A 20276-nucleotide genomic window follows, 5' to 3' on the forward strand; every position below is an offset into this window, starting at 1 on the left:
CTGTACAACATCATGAACCTCCGTCCATAGTTCTTCAGGCACTTTGTCTATCTGATCTAATCCCTTGAATCTATTTGTCACGTCCACTGTATCATCGTAAGGGATTTGATTTCGGTCATACCTGAATGGTCTAGTGGTTTTCCCTGCTTTCTTCAACTTAAGTCTGAATTTGGCAATAAGGAGTTCATGATCTGAGCCACAGTCAGCTCCCAGTCTTGTTTTTGCTGACTGGATAGAGCTTCTCCTTCTTCAGCTGCATATATAATCAATCTGATTTCGGTACTGACCGTCTGGTGACATCCATGTGTACAGTTGTCTCTTGTATGGGTGTCAGCTCCCAGGCAGTGTCATGAGCTCCAGAGGCCAGAAAAAGCAAAGGAATGCAAATGCCACTGGGGTCCAACTCTCAGCCACAGGAGCAGTAAGGGCTTGGGTTTCGATTTTGGGCTGCGTTGCTTCTATTAATTTCTTTATGTGAAGGAAATCTGGGGAAGGTGAAGGGAAAGACTTAATCCAGAGATGCTGCTGCTTGTTGGCAATGACTGGCATCCTGCTATAGGCCTAGTAATGACACCAGCCTTCCAGGAGTGATACTCACATGCTCTGCATTGTTTTCTGAGATAAATCAGCTGTTGTTTCAGGGTTCAGGGAAGCTACCAAATAAAAGCGTGTAGAGTTGATCTTCTAATTTATAATCACATTGTTGCACTCAATGGACAGTTGAGTATCCTACCACAATTACCATAGACAAGAAAGTTCAAAACTGATGTTTCTGGGATATTCTAGAGAAGTGTGTGTGAATGAAGTGCTGTTGATAAACAATGATTAATAAAATCTGTGATGCCTGGTGGTTCATTACAGAGCCCAGACCATTTTTTAACATGATATTACTAGCTTTTTTTATAGAGTATTATGATACAACAGTTTAAATATTTACAAACTCTTGACTTCTTTGCTGAAAAATATCATCGTGTAATATGTAAATATTTAATTTTTGAACTTTGCATTTGAACTCGGTACAGAAATATAAGGTTACTATAAGAGAAGGCAGTCTATAGTTTTCATTAACAGATACTTACCACTTTGCAAGGATCCCCAATGACTGTCTCATGCAAAATAATAGGCCAGAACAAGACAACAGATGGAACAGATGGTGGAGTCTTCCCATGTCCTGTTCCCTAGAAATGACTGAATACACAGGTGTAAACATATGTCTATAATCTAGGATCATGGGTAAACAGAAGGGGTTATACTTCTTGAATCAGAAAGCATGGAAGGCAGAAGATAAATGGAATAAAAATAAAGTAGGAGGCGACACCCCAGAGACTCACAGGCATTAAAACAGGCACAGATCTGGACCACCCGAACCAGGTGGTGGAGGTATCAGTATCGGGAGTAAAATGGGAACATCTAATCAGGACAACCTGCCTTCATAGTTCGCACTTCCCATGCCCTCCACACCCCAGCCAGAAGAAAACTGCATGGCAGATAGTGATACCAGAGTCAGTTCCAACCAGAAAAAACAGGGACCACCCAAAGACAGGACTAACAATTTGAAGAAATTAGATTTCTGAGAACATCAGTCCTCAAAACACATGATATCATTGCTATGGTCTGAATGTTTGCGTCCCCACACTCCATGCCAAATCCTTATGTTGAACACCTAATACCCAAGGATGCTATTAGGAGATTGGGCCTTTGGGAGGTGATTAGGTCCTGAGGGCAGAGTCCTCCTTGATGGGATTCAGTTCAGTTCAATTCAGTCACTCAGTCGTGTCCGACTCTCCGCGACCCCATGAATCACAGCACGCCAGGCCTCCCTGTCCATCACCACCTCCCGGAGTTCACTCAAACTCATGTCCACAGAATCGGTGATGCCATCCAGCCATCTCATTTTCTGTCGTCCCCTTCTCTTCCGGCCCCCAACCTTTCCCAGCATCAAAGTCTTTTCCAGTGAGTCAACTCGTCGCATGAGGTGGCCAAAGTATTGGAGTTTCAGCTTCAGCATCAGTCCTTCCAATGAACACCCAGGACTGATCTCCTTTAGGATGGACTGGCTGGATCTCCTTGCAGTACAAGGGACTCTCAAGAGTCTTCTCCAACACCACAGTTCAAAAGCATCAATTCTTCGGCGATCAGCTTTCTTCACAGTCCAACTCTCACATCCATATGTGACCACGGGAAAAACCATACCCTTGACTAGACGGACCTTGGTTGGCAAAGTCATGTCTCTGCTTTTCAACATACTATCAAGGCTGGTCATAACTTTCCTTCCTAGGAGTAAGCATCTTTTAATTTCATGGCTGCAATCAGCATCTGCAGTGATTTTGGAGCCCAAAAAAATAAAGTCTGACACTGTTTCCACTGTTTTTCCATCTATTTCCCATGAAGTGATGGGACCAGATGCCATGATCTTTGCTTTCTGAATGTTGAGCTTCAAGCCAACCTTTTCACTCTCCTCTTTCACTTTCATCAAGAGGTTTTTGAGTTCCTCTTCACTTTCTGCCATAAGGGTAGTGTCATCTGCATATCTGAGGTTATTGATATTTCTCCCAGCAATCTTGATTCCAGCTTGTGCTTCTTCCAGCCCAGCGTTCCTCATGATGTATTGATGGGATTAGTACCCGTATAAAAGAAGCTCGAGAGAGATCCTCAGGCTTCCCTGGTGGCTCAGTGGTAAAGAATCCACCTGCAATGCAGGAGACCCGGGTTCAATCCCTGGGTTGGGAAGATCCCCTGGAGGAGGAAATAGCAACCCACACCAGTGTTCTTGCCTGGGAAATCCCACGGACACAGGAGCCTGGCGGGCTACACTCCATGCGGCTGCAAAGAGTTGGACAGGAGCGACTAAGCACGAACACAGAGACCCTGAGCCCCTTCCACCACATGAGGACACGAGAAATCTGCAGCACAGAAGAGGGGTCTCTCTGGCCAGGCTGATACCCTGGTCTTGGACTTCCAGCCTCCTGAACCCTAAGAAATACGTCATTTATGAACTACCCAGTCTACAGAGTTCCGTTACAGCAGCCCAAACGGACTAAGACATTTTTACATGAAATAAAAATCTGAACTAATAATAATGATGGGTAAGAGTATGATGAATAAGAAAAATCTTGAATAAAGCAAAAAGCAAAAAAAAAGTTGGACTATGAATATATCAAATTTGAAAATGTCATGTCATCTTTTGTCATGCATAAAAGTTAAGAAATTCAAAGTAAGCCACAGACAGGAAGAAAGTGTTTGAAATATCCCTAACAGCTAAAGGATTAACATCCAGAATAAATGGACAACTCTCAACACAAGGCAAAGAATTTAAGCAGGCTATTGATGGAAAAGGAAACAGAAATTACCCATAATGTTGGAAAATGTACACAGCTCATTAGCAAATCAGGCAACAGCAAACTAGAGCAGAGATACAATGGTTGCATCAAGTTGACGAAAATTAAAATGTTTCTTAATAGTGTTGGTGGGGATTGAGGAAACAGTTCCTCTCACACAGGACTGGCAAAGCTATAAAATGACACAACCATTAACTAAAATTTAGGATATATATAGCCTTCAATCAGCAACTGTACTTCTCAAAATTTACCTCAGGGACGCCTGACCCATATACTCAGAGAGAGATACGTAAGACGAAGTATTACTCCAAAGTACAAGACTTTTTCGTGTAGCCCAAACTAGAAACAAATACCAAGAGTCCACCAATGAGACTATTTTATTGTTAAATAAAATTTGATCATCCATTCCCTGGGCCTCTAAGGTGACACAGTGGCAAAGAATCCACCTGTCAATGCAGGAGATGCAAGAGACTAAGGTTCAATCCTTGGGTCAGGAATATCCCCTGGAGCAGGGAATGGCAACCCACTCCAGTTCTGTTGTCTGGAACATTCCCTAGACAGAGGAGCCTGGTGTGCTACAGTCTATGGGGTTGCAGAAAGTTGGACATGATTAGTGACTATACACACAGCCATTCCATGGGATATTATAGAGGTATAAGAAAAATAAAGTGGATACACATGTACTTCGGAGAAGGCAATGGCAAGCCACTCCAGTACTCTTGCCTAGAAAATTCCATGGATGGAGGAGCCTGGTAGGCTGCAGTCCATGGGGTCGCTAAGGGTCGGACACGACTGAGCGACTTCACTTTCACTTTTCACTTTCACACATTGGAGAAGGAAATGGCAACCCACTCCAGTGTTCTTGCCTGGAGAATCCCAGGGACGGGGGAGCCTGGTGGGCTTCCGTCTATGGGGTCACACAGAGTCGGACACGACTGAAGTGACACAGCAGCAGCAGCAGCAACACATGTACTTACATGAAAAATTCCATAAGACATACTGTAAAGTGAAAATCAAGTTTGTGGAAAAGTGAAAATAGAATGATGTTATTTAGGATACAGATGGATATAAACAAAACAAAATATTTCCATAGTTAATACACACACAAATTCATTAAAGAGAGACCTGGAAAGATACCATGAAGCCGTTACCAGCAGTTGACTTCATGCTGCACTGCACAGTTGGTGGGATTTTAGTTGCCTGTTCAGGGATCAAACCCGGGTCCTTGGCAGTGAGAGCACAGAGTCTTATCCACTGGACCACCAGGCAAGTCCCACCAGCAGTTGACTTTGGAGAGGGCTAGGATTGTGGTCAAAGGTGGGGGAGTCGAGGACATCAACGCTGCTTCACTCTCTTACAAAAAGAACCTATTATTATTTGTGGGTTAGCCACAAAAACAAAAATAAGTATCTGTAACAGCAAAAGATCAAGTAGTAGGAATTCTTCCTTTAAAACGTGTATCTCTCCTCCTCTTCCTTTGTAATTTAATTATGTGGTCCTCTTTCCCCTTCCCCAAGCTCCTGTTTTAGGGATACAAGGAAGAGTTTACTAAACTATATTGAACTTCTTGTATCTGAACTGGTGGTGACTAGTTTTATTTTTACACCAATCTTGGCCCAGGAATAGGGCCTCAGGTTGCAAGGCAGAGGTCTACTTTGTTTCGTATTCTAACAGACTATGTTTAGGTTCGCCTTTTACATGGACCCCCTTTTCTTCTTTGGCTCCCATACAGATTCCTCTTGTAGTTCACACGTTTTTCATGCACAACCCTTCCTACCTTGGTTTCTGGTCCTGACATGGCATAGCTCCAAAGAAAAGTCATAATTTAATGCAGGAAACCTCTTCCATACTCAGCCTGTCCAAGAGCCCCTTCTCACTCACTGTCACAAATAAAATGATCTTCTTCACATGACACACACTGACATAAGAAAAACACCCATGCTTAAGATAGTCATATTCAGAATCTCATTTCTGCTAATTACAGTCAATAAAATTTACAGAGCCAACATTAAAAGGGAAAGAATGATTAGAATAAGCCCAGAGCCGGTACCAAGTATGAACAGTTCCCTTAAGATGATGTTCATATTTATCCGCTCCCCACCAAACCCCAAACATGCCTTTAATGTTTCATCAGAAACACATTTCTGCTACCTAAAAGTTCCTTGCCAGCTCTGGTTTTTAAGTTCTTCAATCTGTTATCTGGGTTATCAATCTTCTTTGCCACCTATCAATTCTATGGTAGCAAATCAAAGGCTGGGTTACAGGACACCTGTCAAGGTTCACAGAGAGCAAAACCAGTGGCTTCAAATCAGTGGTCCATGGTACAGTGTGGTCAGGATGGGAGAGAGGACCTGGATAAGAACCCATCAGATGTGAGGATTTTCCTCCAGGCTGTGAAAAGAAAATCCTGTAACAATATTCTTTACTTCTCAAGCCACTCAGCACACCTCTGAGCAGACTAGGCTTCAGTTCAGTTCAGTTCAGTCACTCAGTCGTGTCCGACTCTCCGCGACCTCATGAATCACAGCACGCCAGGCCAACTGATCACTAATCAAAGAGCTTCATAAAACAGGGAGCTCAGCTGGTGCTTGGTGATAACCTAGACAGGGGATGGGGGAGGTGGGAGGGGGCTCCGGAGGGAGGGGTCTCTGTATAATGAAAGGTGAGTCACGTTGTTGTGCAGCAGAAACCAATACAACATTGTAAAGCAATCATCCTCCAATTAAAAATAAATAAAAATTTAAATAAAACAAAGGACTTTGGCACAGGCTTCGTGGACCAAGGAGAAACACGGACGAAGACGAAAGCAGCAGCTCCAGAGAGAAGAGGTGAATCACACAGACACCAATGCAAGCTTTCAAGCAGAGGCGAGGAGGGAATCGGGGGATAAATTTTAAAAAGTATCGTATTTTTTCTCTGAGATGTAAACTCTGTAGTACATGTGCTAGACTCATCACCAAGACTAACTGTCAATTAAAGTATTTTAAAGAAAGTAGGCCTCTAAGCAATACCGTGAACGCAACACTCAGCCCATCCCTTCAAATTCTGCTATGCAAACACATGGACTGAACGCTCACTTGTCACTCGAAGCTTACTCCCTCATCCGTGAGCACCATCTCTGCTCACATGCGTTTGAGCTGCTAACACATCACTCACAGGGGTCCGTCTCCTAGAAGTGGACTCATGACTCTCTCTGGCTCTAGAACTGGGCTTAATGCCAGAAGATTACAAACTTGGAATCATGTAAAGTTTCATTTTTTTCTTAAATTACCTCGTCTTTTAGATATTAATATATGATCATTAAAAAAAACAAACCTGCAAACTCTGATATATGACTGATGGTTAACTTAGAAAGTGAAAAATGAAACTACCATCTCTTGGCTAGAACTGAAAGATTCATGCTCATGAAAACAAAAGTAATAAAAAGAAATATTGCTACCACAACATCTGTTTCATCTGATCATAAACTGCATTACAACCAAGAGAAAATGGTCTGTATTCAAAAACTGAGTTTTTTTTCCTACATTTGAAAATAAGCATGATTCAAAATACTGGGTTCATGGAACAAGAGATGTACATCAAAGAGCCTCTGGTCCTAAACACTTTTTTCTTTCTCAAGCAAAGAAATATTTATGATTGGTTTTAAAGGGGAGCTTAACTGAGTTGCTATGAATTATTTAAAATCCCCAAAATATCTTCTGCTGCTTTTATAGAAGTTTGATTTACAAGCTGAAAAATCAAACTGACAGTCCAGTCTCTTGTACAAATACCCAACTTTAAAAATGTTCTAGGCATTATAAATATATCTTTCATGAATACAGCTTCAACAGTTCTAAAAATAGCCTATAGGAAGAAAAAAAAAAAAGAACCCTTTCAAGCCATTGTTTTATACATAACAGCAGGAAACCAAACAGAATGTCAAAGCCAAAGTGATTAACACACCCAGTAATAAACATGAACAGTCAGTATGAAATCTTACTCAAACGAGGTTTTTGACATTAGCTTGGGGTCTATGTCTGTGGCCCCATGTCTATCGCCAGAGGTGACTATAGAGCACCCACATTCAGAAAGCAACTCCAGGACAACAAAGGTAAAATCTGTCCTTTGGAAGATGTGTTAAAGAGACACATTCAGGACTGACCCTGGGGGCCATATATTACTTTCCAGCCTCCACCCAGACCCCAAATGAGCCTCTGTACAGAGCAGTCTCTGTACCATTGCTCACTGATGAAGCCCAGGTTGCCCCCAAAGGCAGAAAGCTAGGCTGACAACCAGTAGCCCTGGATGTAGAGGAATAACACCAGGACGTGAAAAGGTTACCAGTGCCTCACAATTTGGCCCAGGCATTTTATCGTTTCAGTATCACTTTGGCAATCCCAATAAAACCTGCCCTATCTTTCCAAATATCAGAACTTATAGCACCAAAATATTCTGTGGTCGGTGGCCTCGGAGGTTCAAGTGCAGAACCATAGCATTGTCTATTGAAATAATAACCACTTTCTATGAATATTCTGGTCTAACTGCCTGTTAAACTCCAAATAAATTTTATGATCTGCAGACATTCTACTTTTTAATAATTCAATATGGAATCAGCTCAATTGGTTCCATAATAAATGAGATTCTAAATTTATGATATGGTGGACAGAAAGCTAAAACAGGAAAAAAATTCCTGAAAATGGGAAGATATAGTCTAAAGGAATTTTATTCCTGATTTTCTAATGTGAACCAATTATCAAGGCCAAATTCCTGCCGAGGCTGGGGGAACCCCAATAAGCAACAAAGGGCAGAAGGAAGAGAAAGGGAAAGTCACAGTTACAGTCATGGGGTCACAGGGGCTTTCTTATCCATTTTCTTCATTCCCTATGGAAACAGCTGCGGGGAGACTTACAGCAGTAACACCAGCTAACTTCCCTCTACAACAAATGCAATTCACAGTTCCATGCTCTTGTCCTGAAAAGTGCCAAATGTTCTAGGATTTAGCACATCTAATTCTTCAGGCTACAGTCCTTGGAAACTCTCCAGACATTTCCATTTTAGGCATTCTTTTTAATTAGAATCTTTAAATAAATTACAAAGAATCACCTGTGAAACAAAGAGAAACCTGAATACTTGCAAATCAACAACTCACTGGAAAATGTAAGTGAAACATATCTCACTTCTTTCCTTGTTTTGATCTGTCCAGTAAAAGAAAAATCCCTGGGGGTCAGTCCTCAAAATAATCGGAGTGACAAGAGTGGAGTCCTAGAAGTGTAAGAAAACACGTGTATATCAACATGTGCCACAGTAGAAAGTCTTACCTGGGAATAACTTAACAAGTTAATAATTAAGAGTTTCTCCAAGATCATCAATTATTAGTAAAAACTAATTAGTTTCAAAAAACTAAACACGATATCTTTAACATCATAAGATTATTAATTACATAACTGGAGATGCTCTACTGATAATCAGAATATTGTTTAAAAAGGAAAAGGTCAGTGATGCATGTATTTATTGATTGAGACACACTTTTAAAGGCATTGGCATGTTTTCTATTAAAAAGTTATATTTAGTTTTCCAAATAAAACACTAAACATTACATACTTTATATGATTAAAATTAATTAAAATCCATGCTTGAGGATATTATTTTAAATTATATTTGCTCTATAAAATGATCTTAATTGTATTAAAGAGAGTTAACACAGCATTTAGGTATTGCTATTTCCAAGGACAGTAAATAAGGCCATCTTCTACATATTCAGAAAGCTATACACAAAACTGTTTCAAATTTAAATCTCACACAATAAAACATCACAGACAGTCTTCTGAGTTTAAAGCATGCATATTACAAAGCAAAAACTGCCTGCATTGTAATTACAATATTTAACATTTCTAAAATATGTATTCTTTTCTTTTGGCAATTTTCAGAGAGGCATACCATCTGCACAAAAAAACACATGTCACTGGATATGGATTTTTATACTGAAACACTGAGGTCTTTTTTTAAAAAGAGACATAAATAACCAGTTTATTCCAGCTTTTTCATACACATTATAACTGTGGTATGTCATATCCTCTTGATCAAAAAGATCTGTAATAAATTTAGAGCTTGCGGAGATCATTTTGGAATCTGGGGTTGTCTTCCTGATGGGTAGAGCGGATCTAAGGCTCCGAGCACATAGTGAGCTGTGAGAGTCAGGTCAACTAGTAACTGGAGGCCAACCCCTTGGGCTCACACTGCCCGTGCCTCCCTGTGCCTCAGTTTACACAACAACAACTGGGGAAAAAATAAGACAATAATCATACCTCCCTCAGAGTGTTTTAGTTAGAATTAAATAGGGTAATCTGGGTAAAGAACCTGGACCAATTCTTGGCACATAAAAATATTTATTATTATTGTCGTAGATTATTGTAGTAACTTTTAAAGGTTAAATTATTAAAATATTAAATGATTATCAGTATTCTTTTTTATTGGGGTAAATATATATATAATATAAAATTCACCATTTTTAAGTGTAAGGTTCATTAAGTTCATTAAGCAAAGTACTTAATGTACTTTCACACTGCTATGCAACCATGACCACCGCCCATCCCCAGAATATTTTCATCTTCCCAAACTCAAACTCCACGCTCAGTAAACACTAACTCACCATTCCCTCCTTGCCCCAGGCCCTGACAATCACCATTTCTGTATCTATGAATCAGACTACTCTTTGATAACTCATATAAGTAGGCTGGTGGGCTACAATCTACCGAGTTGCAGAGAGTCGGACACGACTAAGCAACTAACACACACACATAAGTAGAATCACACAAGTATTCTTCCTTTTGTATCTGGTCGATTTCATTCAGTATAATGTGCTCAAGCTTCATCCATGTCACAGTAGGTGTCAAAATGCCCTTCCTTTTAAGACTGAAAAATATTCAATTACATGGATGTATCACTTTGTTTATTCACTCATCCACCGATGGACATTGGGGTTGTTCCTAACCTTCTGTGATTGTGAACTATGCTGCTACGATAACGGTCCACAGATAACTGTTTGCGTCCCTGCTTTTAATTCTTTTCCATATATACTCAGAAGCGGAATAACTGGATCATATGGTAGTTCTATGTGTAATTTTCTGAGGAACTGCCGTTATGTTTTATCCTGATATTCTTAAGATTCGTGCTTAACACGCAGTCTGGAAATATCCTTTACGAGGATTGCGCTGTTGCATAGAACCTGAGCTGGAATTTTAAAATTCCAGAATTACTTCTAAATGTAAAAAAAAAAAAGACATTTGGAAACAAATTTGATATTATAATGGAAGAATAATTTTTAAAATATTTTAGGCTTCTCCTATGAGATTACATGCATAAAAGTTCAGAGCAATATTTCCAATAAATCATAGCAATATTTTCAGTTCCATTATATCACCTACTCTTCCAGCGTTGGGCAAAATAAAAGTTTTCATCAGGCTTCACAGAACACACAATCCCATTTCCAGGCAAATTTGCAATTAACCTGTAGATGTAACTTGTCATTCTCATGTCAGTTCCTTTTCTTATCAGAGTGTCTGACAAGAGTATCTGATAAGATTCTAATCAAAATCTTGGTGACAGTTCACTGCCAGGATCCCAGACAATCAAATACTTAAAGTTAGCAGAGTAAAACCGCTCAAATTTATATGCTGGAACATTGTGTTAGGCTGCCTCGGTGCTTCTGATACTGCTATTTCTAGCTTATTCCTTCTCCTCCTCCAAAATTGAAGTTCCTTTGTTCAATATTTTTTGACCCCACTCTTCCTGCCACAGTTCTGCTAAATGATCATTTATCTCAGCTCCCTGCCTGCTTCCTCCATAATCACCTCTAACATTCCAAGATCAGCTGGCACTTGGCATTCTTGCCATGCAAAGCAGGATCTAACCCAGAAATACATGAATATCCACTTTCACTTCCACCTGGTTTTTTCCCACCTCCCACATAGCAGCAAGTGTCTATTTTCTCCCCACACTGAGGTAGCCACTCAACCCAGACCTCAAGTATTCCTTTTTAAAATTAATTTTTATTGGCGCACAATTGCTTTACAATGTTGCGTTAGTGTCTACTGGGCAGCAAAGTGAATCAGCTGTATGCATTCACACATGTGCTCAGCCACAGTCATGTCTGACTCTTTGCAACCTCATGGACTGTAGCCCTCTAGGCTCCTCTGCCTGTGTAATTTTCCAGGCAAGAACACTGGAGTGGGTTGCCATTTCCTCCCACAAGGGATCTTCCCGACCAGGGATCAAACCCACATCTCCAGCATCTTCTGCATTGCAGATAGATTATTTACCACTGAGTCACCTGGGAAGTCAATGTATACATATAACCCCTCCCCTTTGGATTTCCTTCCCATTCAGGTCAATACAATACATTAAATAGAGTTCCCTGTGCTATGGAGTATGTAGCCATTTCTCCAAAAAAGACATATAGATGGCCAATGAACACATGAAAAGATGCTCAACATTGCTCATTATTAGCTAAATGGAAACCAAAACTAAAATAAGATACCACCTCACCCTGGTCAGAATGGCCATCATCAAAATGTCTACAAACAATAAGTGCTGGAGAGAGTATGGAGAAAATGGAACCCTCCTGCACTGTTGGTGGGAGTATAAATTGATACAGCCACTAGGGAAAACAGTATGGAAGTTCCTTTAAAAATTAAAAATAGAACTATCATATGACCCAGTGATCCCACTACTGGGCTTATACCCAGAGAAAAGCATAATTCAAAAAGACACATGCATCCCAATGTTCATAACAGCACTATTTACAATAGCCAATTTAGGAAGCAACCTAAATGTCTATAAACATTTGGGAAGCAACCTAGACATTTAGGATGACAACCTAAGTGTCTAGCAACACAGGAATGGATAAAGAAGTGTGGTGCATATATACAACGGAATATCACTCAGCCATGAAATGGAATGAAATCGTATTTGTACAGATGTGCATGAACCGGGAGAGTGTCATACAGACAGAGTGACGTAAGTCAGAAAGACAAACACTGTATATTAATGCATATATAATATTAGAAGAATCTACATGGACTCTAGAAGAAACGGTATAGATGATCTTATGGCAAAGCAGAAACAGAGACACCAGACGCAGAGATCAAATATCCTTAATTGTCAGAATATCTGCTCTAGTTTGAAGTTTGAAATACATGGCCGTCCTTCATTTCCAAGGTAACTGCAGCATCTCACTGCAGAATAATGTAGATAACTCTCATATGGTCTAGTTTTTACTCTTTCTCCATCAACAACATGTCTATTCCATAGGACAGTGGTTTTCAAACTTCTGGTGCATCAGATTTACGGGGGGACTTGTTAAAACACAGACTCCTGAGCCCTTTCTCTGAAGTTTCTCATTTAGGAGACATTCTCAAACTGGAATAGGGTTTGAGAATCTGCATTTCAACTTTTCAGTGATGTCAGGAATACAATGATGCAAATGCCAAGAAACACCAGTGAGCTTAAAATGTAGACGTCCCTGTTTCTTGTAAGTAAATGGCTTATATCTAGGAATTCAACTTCAGTTTGCTTATTTAAAGTTATAAGGTATTTTTTCCAATAAACTTCCACCTTGAAAAGAAGAACATTAATAAACACACTGTCTTAAGTTAGTAATTGTGGATAATGTACAGTAAACTTCTATGTACCTCTGTTTCCTTCATAGAAACCATTTCACTCTCAACCCTATCACCTCAAAAGTCAAATGTATTATAATGTTATAAGAAGCTGCTATTTTGCTATTTACATGAGTTCCTGAAAAAGATTTTAGGTCAAATAAAAGTCAAGGAACAAAATAAAAAGTCTCCATAAAACCTCAGTATGAGAGGGGGGCGGAAATGAAAGATAGTACAGCAAGAAAAAGTCACTGGAATCTATATTAAAATCAACAAAATCCTATGACATCTTTATTTGCTCATGATTTGTTCATCAATGTGCTGATATAAGGGCTTCTCAAGTGGTAAAGAATCCACCTGACAAAGCAGGAGACATGGGTTCAATTCCTGGTTTGGGAAGATCTCCTGGAGAAGGAAATGGCAACCCACTCCAGTACTCTTTCCTGGAAAATCCCATGGACAGAGGAGACTGGTGGGCTACAGGCCACGTGGTCACAAAAGGGTCAGACATGACTTAGCAACTAAATAGCAAGTGCTGATATTAATCAATAATATATGCTAATACAATGTTATATGACAATCATATCTCACTAAAATGATGAAATGTGAAAATGAATAACTATAAAATAAATTATATATCCTGGGGTATGATCTATATAAATACTGAATCAATATGCTGTACACCTGAAACATAATAAATCAACTATAATAATAAATAAACTGGTAAGCAGTGACAAAATAGTCCAAACTCTCTCCTGATACCAGAATATTCTTTACAAAACTCCCTGACCAAATAATAACAGACACATCCTAAACATTTTTGTCTGAGCTGCAGTTTAAACTTTAAATGGATTTTCTCTTTTGGTATTTATAAAACTTTAAGAGGTAGACACTATTATTATCCCCATTTTACAGATAAATAGACTAAGGCTTAACTTAACTAACTTGTCCAAGGAAACCTAGCTAAGCTAGTAGGGGTGGTACTGGGATTAAACCTTTAGGACAGAATCTACACCACAGACACTCAGTGCTATTTCATTACTGACAAGCTGAAGAGGTTTTTTGGACATCTAGTTTTCTAATCATCCTCCATGAAATGTTAATATCACAGATGCTCTGAACATCTATTTAGATGTTGTGTACATACTGTGCTTTATATAAAATAAAAAGAGTTAAGTTAATGATCCCTCAAGAACCATTTTTCATTTCTTTGTAGATGATTTGGTCCCAATTGAGAAGACATGTGCTCTACAGATGCTGCTGAATATGGGCTCACCTGAGACCACAGGACCTAACAGAAGCAGAAGATATTAAGAAGAGGTGGCAAGAATACACAGAAGAACTGTACAAAAAAGCTCATGACCAAGATAGTCACGATAATGTGATCACTGACCTAGAGCCAGACATCTTGGAATGTGAAGTCAAGTGGGCCTTATAAAGCATCACTACAAACAAAGCTAGTGGAGGTGATGGAATTCCAGTTGAGCTATTTCAAATCTTGAAAGATGATGCTGTGAAAGTACTGCACTCAATATGCCAGCGAATTTGGAAAACTCAGCAGTGGCCACAGGACTGGAAAAGGTCAGTCTTCATTCCAATCCCAAAGAAAGGCAATGCCAAACAATGCTCAAACTACCGGACAATTGCACTCATCTCACACGCTAGTAAACTCATGCTCAAAATTCTCCAAGCCAGGCTTCAGCAATATGTGAACCGTGAACTCCCAGATGTTCAAGCAGGTTTTAGAAAAGGCAGAGGCACCAGAGATCAAATTGCCAACGTCCGCTGGATCATGGAGAAAGCAAGAGAGTTTCAGAAAAACATCTATTTCTGCTTCATTGACTATGCCAAAGCCTTTGACTGTGTGGATCACAATAAACTGTGGAACATTCTGAAAGAGATGGGAATACCAGACCACCTGACCTGTCTCTTGAGAAACCTGTATGCAGGTCAGGAAGCAACAGTCAGAACTGGACATGGAACAACAGACTGGTTCCAAATAGGAAAAGGAGTACGTCAAGGCTGTATATTGTCACCTTGCTTATTTAACTTACATGCAGAGTACATCATGAGGAACGCTGGGCTGGAAGAAGCACAAGCTGGAATCAAGATTGCCGGGAGAAATATCAATAACCTCAGATATGCAGATGACACCACCCTTATGGCAGAAAGTGAAGAGGAACTCAAAAGCCTCTTGATGAAAGTGAAAGAGGAGAGTGAAAAGGTTGGCTTGAAGCTCAACATTCAGAAAACAAAGATCATGGCATCTGGTCCCATCGCTTCATGGGAAATAGATGGAAAAACAGTAGAAACAGTGTCAGACTTTATTTTTTTGGGCTCCAAAATCACTGCAGATGCTGACTGCAGCCATGAAATGAAAAGACGCTTACTCCTTGGAAGGAAAGTTATGACCAGCCTTGATAGTATGTTGAAAAGCAGAGACATTACTTTGCTAACAACGGTCCGTCTAGTCAAGGCTATGGTTTTTCCCGTGGTCATGTATGGATGTGAGAGTTGGACTGTGAAGAAAGCTGATCGCCGAAGAATTGATGCTTTTGAACTGTGGTGTTGGAGAAGACTCTTGAGAGTCCCTTGTACTGCAAGGAGATCCAACCAGTCCATCCTAAAGGAGATCAATCCTGGGTGTTCATTGGAAGGACTGATGCTAAAGCTGAAACTGCAATACTTTGGCCACCTCATGCGACGAGTTGACTCACTGGAAAAGACTCTGATGCTAGGAAAGATTGGGGGCGGGAGGAGAAGGGGATGACAGAGAATGAGATGGCTAGATGGCATCACCGACTCTGTGGACATGAGTTTGAGTGAACTCCGGGAGTTGGTGATGGACAGGGAGGCCTGGCGTGCTGTGATTCATGGGGTCGCGGAGAGTCGGACACGACTGAGAGACTGAACTGAACTGAGACCACAGAGCATTTGAAACGTGACAAGTTTGGCTAAGATGTGTTATTATATTGATTATACATTTAAATCAATGAAAGTGGGAAAGCATTAGTCACTCAGTCATGTGACCCCACAGACTGTAGCCCATCAGGCTCCTATGCCCATGGAATTCTCCAGGCAAGAATACTGGAGAGGGTTGCCATTCCCTTCTCCAGGGGATCTTCTCAACCCAGGGTTTGAACCTGGGTCTCCTGCATTGCAGCCAGATTCTTTACTGTCTGAGCTGCCGGGGAAGCCCATGAAAATCAATATATTGAGTTAAATAAAGAATATTGCTAAAATTAATTTCACCTGTTTCTTTCTACTTGGTTTAATATGGCACCAGAAAATTTTAAATTTCCAATGTGACTTATTTTATATTTCTACTGGGCAGTGCAGCTCACAGCAAGTATTCTCCTTAATAGGGAAATCTTTTTCATAAGTAAACTTGGTCAGATAATTCTAGCTAGAAAGTTTCAGTACTTTTTTCTATATATACAGCTACCATTTACTTTTAACATCTAAGTAGTCCAAAATCTAGTTGCTTCTCCAAGAGTCAATTCTTCAAGTATCTGAATAGAGCCAATACACTGCTGTTCTCTGAGCTCTCCTTTACCAGGCCAGGTGCATAATGAACTGAATTGTCCCTCTCCAAATTCCTATGTTCAAGTGCTATGCAGTGCTTCAGAGTACAACCTTATCTAGAGACAATCAAAGAATTTATTAAAGGTGGGCCCTAATTCAATAGGATTGGCGTCTTTATAAAAAGAAGAAAACTGGACACAGACGCATACAGAAGGAAAATGACATGAAACTCAGGGAGAAGTCAGCCACCTAGAAGCTGAGAAGAGAGGCAACAAGTCCTTCCCTCAGGGTCCTCAGGAGGAGCCAACTCTGTCAACACCTTATCTCAGACGTGCAGCCTTCAAAACAAAGAGAAAATGCATTTCTGCAGCTGAAGCCTCTCAGTCCATGCTACTTTACGGACACCTCAGAAAACTGATATAAGCTGTAACCCGAAGGCTGCAAGCCATTTCGGCTGTTGTCGAGGGCCAGCCCACAGCCCCACAGCGCACACTGTCAGAAGGCCCACCCACCGACCGAGGATGACCACGGTCCTGACTCCACGGTGCGTCCACGTCCTCGTGCTAGAGAACAAGAGCACACCGGCAGCAAGAGATGTGTGCTTCTCAACTAATCAGTGTGCCAGAGGCAACAAGGAAAAGAACCAGTGCTCTACAGGGATTACCCAAGACGTGCTTCAGACAAGCAGCAGAGCCAAAGATGGAAAATACATATATGATCGGGGAGAGTCCTGCGAGGGAAAAAGAATTCCTAGGGTCACAGAAAATCAGAGGTGATGCCCAACAAATGTCAGCAACGCAGCCCTGACTATGGGATACACATGCACACACACAGAGACACACACACACTCACACAAACACATGCGCGTGCACACACAGACACACGCACACACAGACGTGCACAGAGACACGCACAGACACGTGCACACAGAAACACACGCGCACACAAGACACTCCGACACAGACACGCACGCACACAGACATGCACACACAGACACAGATACGCACAGACACATGCACACAGACACACACACACAGACACGCGCACACTGACATGCATACACAGACACACACACGCACACAGACCACACACAGACACGCACACAGACATGCACAGAGACACGCGCGCGCACACACACACACACACACAACAAAGGTGGTCTTAGATGTCTGAGTATGAGACTAGGATCAGTGAAGTAAACCTTCTGGGTGAAACAGCATGCATGCGAAGCTCTTCCCCTGGGTCTGTCCAGTCTGAAATTTCCCGGCGAACAGGAAAGCGGAGGACAGAAGAAAGTCCAGGATGGAGTAGGCAAACAGTGGAGAGAAACGCCATTAAAATAACTGCTGTATACTGACAAGTATAAAAATCTCTTCTAACAAAATACAACAAACAGTGGAAAGCATGCTCCTTCAAACACCATACAAGGTACTGCAGGTCTGTGCCAGGGATTCAAATGAACATTGAGATCCCCCATCACCCAAAGTGCTCATTGTTTAGTGGGGGCATCAGATGAGTAAACCAATCATTTCAGGAAGCTATAGATACAGGTCTGGTGGCTGTAAGGTGGCATCTCACTGTGGTCTTATCATATGAATGCATTTCTCTGATGACTAATGACAAATATGAACATCTTTCCGCATGCCTACTAGCCATGTGCATACACATACGGTGGCCCAGTACTTTTTGCGTCTGATAATATCCTCTTTCCCTTTCTCTCTCTGTCTCTCCCCCTCTTGCCTGTGCCATGCAGCATGTGGAATCTTGGTTCCCCAACCGGGCATCAAACCTGGTCCTGCAAGGCAGCACAGAGTTTTAACCACCGAAGTATCAGGAACGTCCTGGCTTAACACTTAATCAGTTAAGATTTAAACTAGTGGTTTACATTTTAATCAAGGATTCTGAACCGGGGCACTTTTCCCCTCCAGGGAAATGCTGGCCATGCCCAGAAACAATCTTGGTTGTTACACTGGCAGTTTTTTACTGGCGTCTAGTAGATAGATGCCAGGGACGCTGCTGAACATCCTACAGGGCACAGGCCAACCTCTTAAATAATCGTCTGGCCTCAAATGTAAATAGTGCTGAGATTGAGAAACATAACTTGGTGGCGTCACATTGCCTTTATGATAAAATCCTGCAATGGCCTAAGCAGCATATATGCAACCCGTTGCCCTCTCTCCTCATTATCTGAGCCACTGAACTCCCCAATTGCTTATTCTTCTCTGTCCTTCAAAGTCCCCTGTGCCTTCCCTCCTTGGGATGCTCACCACTGCTGTTCCTCCGACTTCACACACTTCCCATCCTCTTATTAGCTGAAGAACGACTTATAACTCAGGTCTTTCCCCACACAGAATTTCTCTAGGGACTTCTTCCAAGCTTCTTATGCTCATTTGTATTTTGGCACTTTTTTTTCTATAGTACTTAGCACAATTAGAGTGACATCCCTTACCTCTATTTGCTGAGCATCTATCTCCCCTAGCAGAATATCAACTCCATGAAGGTGGGAACCAAATCATTTATCATCATCAATCCACAACACTAGCAAAATGTCCAGCTTATAAGAGGTATCAATACACATTGAAAGTAGGAACTCTGAACAAAAGGGTGGATGGAAGGAAACTGCAGAAAAAGAAGCAAGGTCGATTCTCAAAAATATCAGCTGCCAATAGCATTGGCAAAAGAAACTTCAAAGCAGTGGCAGAGGTAGAACAAGGCTCTGGAGGGCAGGTGGGAGGAGAGGAGAGGGTGGGGGGGAGTGGCATCTCCCTGCAGAGGAAGGTGGGCGGAGGACTCTGTGCTGGAGTCCACGCTGGCATCTGTGGGACTACAAGGCATATTGCCATGTTCTTAGAAGAGCGTCAGCAGACAAGAATCTTTCACAGACACTGTCAAAGGGAAGGATAATTATGAAACCAGGATCCAGAGAATCCAGCAGGCATGGGCCCCTGGACACAGAGCAGGTATGCTGCTTCCCCAGGAACAGAAGAGAAGGCAGGACCATGGAGGTGATCCAAGTACCTTGAACGAGAAGTGGGGAAGGGCATTCATCAATAATATTGTCCTGGTAACTTCCATTTCCTCTATACAGAAGAAACAGTTTAGGTGGAATTTTTAGTATAAATAACATTTAAAAACTATATGTCTCTTCCTTGATATTTTTCTCATTTTGGCAATAAAACTCATATATTCGTTTTTCTCCTTGTGAATCATTATCCTGATAGAGAGGATGTTTCCACAACTGTCAGTGTTTTGTTCATCACTCTCAACACTTCTGAGTTTCTTTAAGGGCAATTTTCCTTGCAAAATCTGGGTAAATACGTATCTTCTTCAGAACACAGAAGCCACTGGTAACATCCAGAATAAGAAATGTAAATACACTAAGCATTGTAATTTTCAACCAATATTGAATGACAATTGAGTGCACGCTCAACCTTAAGCTGTATTTAGCCCTCACAGGAAATGTGTGCCTGTGACAACTATCTATATGCTGAGAATAAGCGTTTTGCTTCTGGAACTCACATGGGGAAACCAAAGTTAAGAAGGCTGCAGAGTCCCTCGGACTCCAGGAGATTTCAGAGAGAATGGAAGGATGGACCCAGCACCACATGCGACATGGCATGAAGGGGTCCTGGGAGCGTGACTGCCCTCCACGTCTCCCTAAGACAGCCTGCCTCCCTTCCCATGAGCCCTGTGAGAGGGACACACCCTAGATGATTCCTTTATTCTACAAACGTTCCCTGAGCACCAAGCCAGTGCCAAGCCTCTGCTCTGTCCTCGG

The 20276-nt window shown here is 41.3% G+C and overlaps 1 protein-coding gene and 1 pseudogene across 13 annotated transcripts in view; both read right to left on the reverse strand.

Moving 5' to 3' along the window:
* Nucleotides 1-20276, reverse strand: part of LOC148775481 (ankyrin repeat domain-containing protein 26-like) — a 221217-nt pseudogene that overhangs the window by 161854 nt on the left and 39087 nt on the right.
* Nucleotides 1-20276, reverse strand: part of LOC129556627 (uncharacterized) — a 77317-nt gene that overhangs the window by 41955 nt on the left and 15086 nt on the right. For 9 of the 13 annotated variants that reach the window (XM_088844289.1, XM_088844287.1, XM_088844290.1 and 6 more), the window contains one exon: nucleotides 8500-8579. In XM_088844289.1, coding sequence (XP_088700415.1) covers nucleotides 8500-8579 — 80 coding nt within the window. Of the gene's footprint in view, nucleotides 1-4289; nucleotides 8580-20276 lie in introns of those variants that run through there. The other 4 variants (XR_016039210.1, XR_016039211.1, XR_016039208.1 and 1 more) reach the window with 2 other exon arrangements.

This window comes from Moschus berezovskii, chromosome 15, assembly GCF_049115385.1.
Source record: "Moschus berezovskii isolate FMDL1 chromosome 15, NW_MosBer_1.0, whole genome shotgun sequence".
NCBI lineage: Eukaryota > Metazoa > Chordata > Mammalia > Artiodactyla > Moschidae > Moschus > Moschus berezovskii.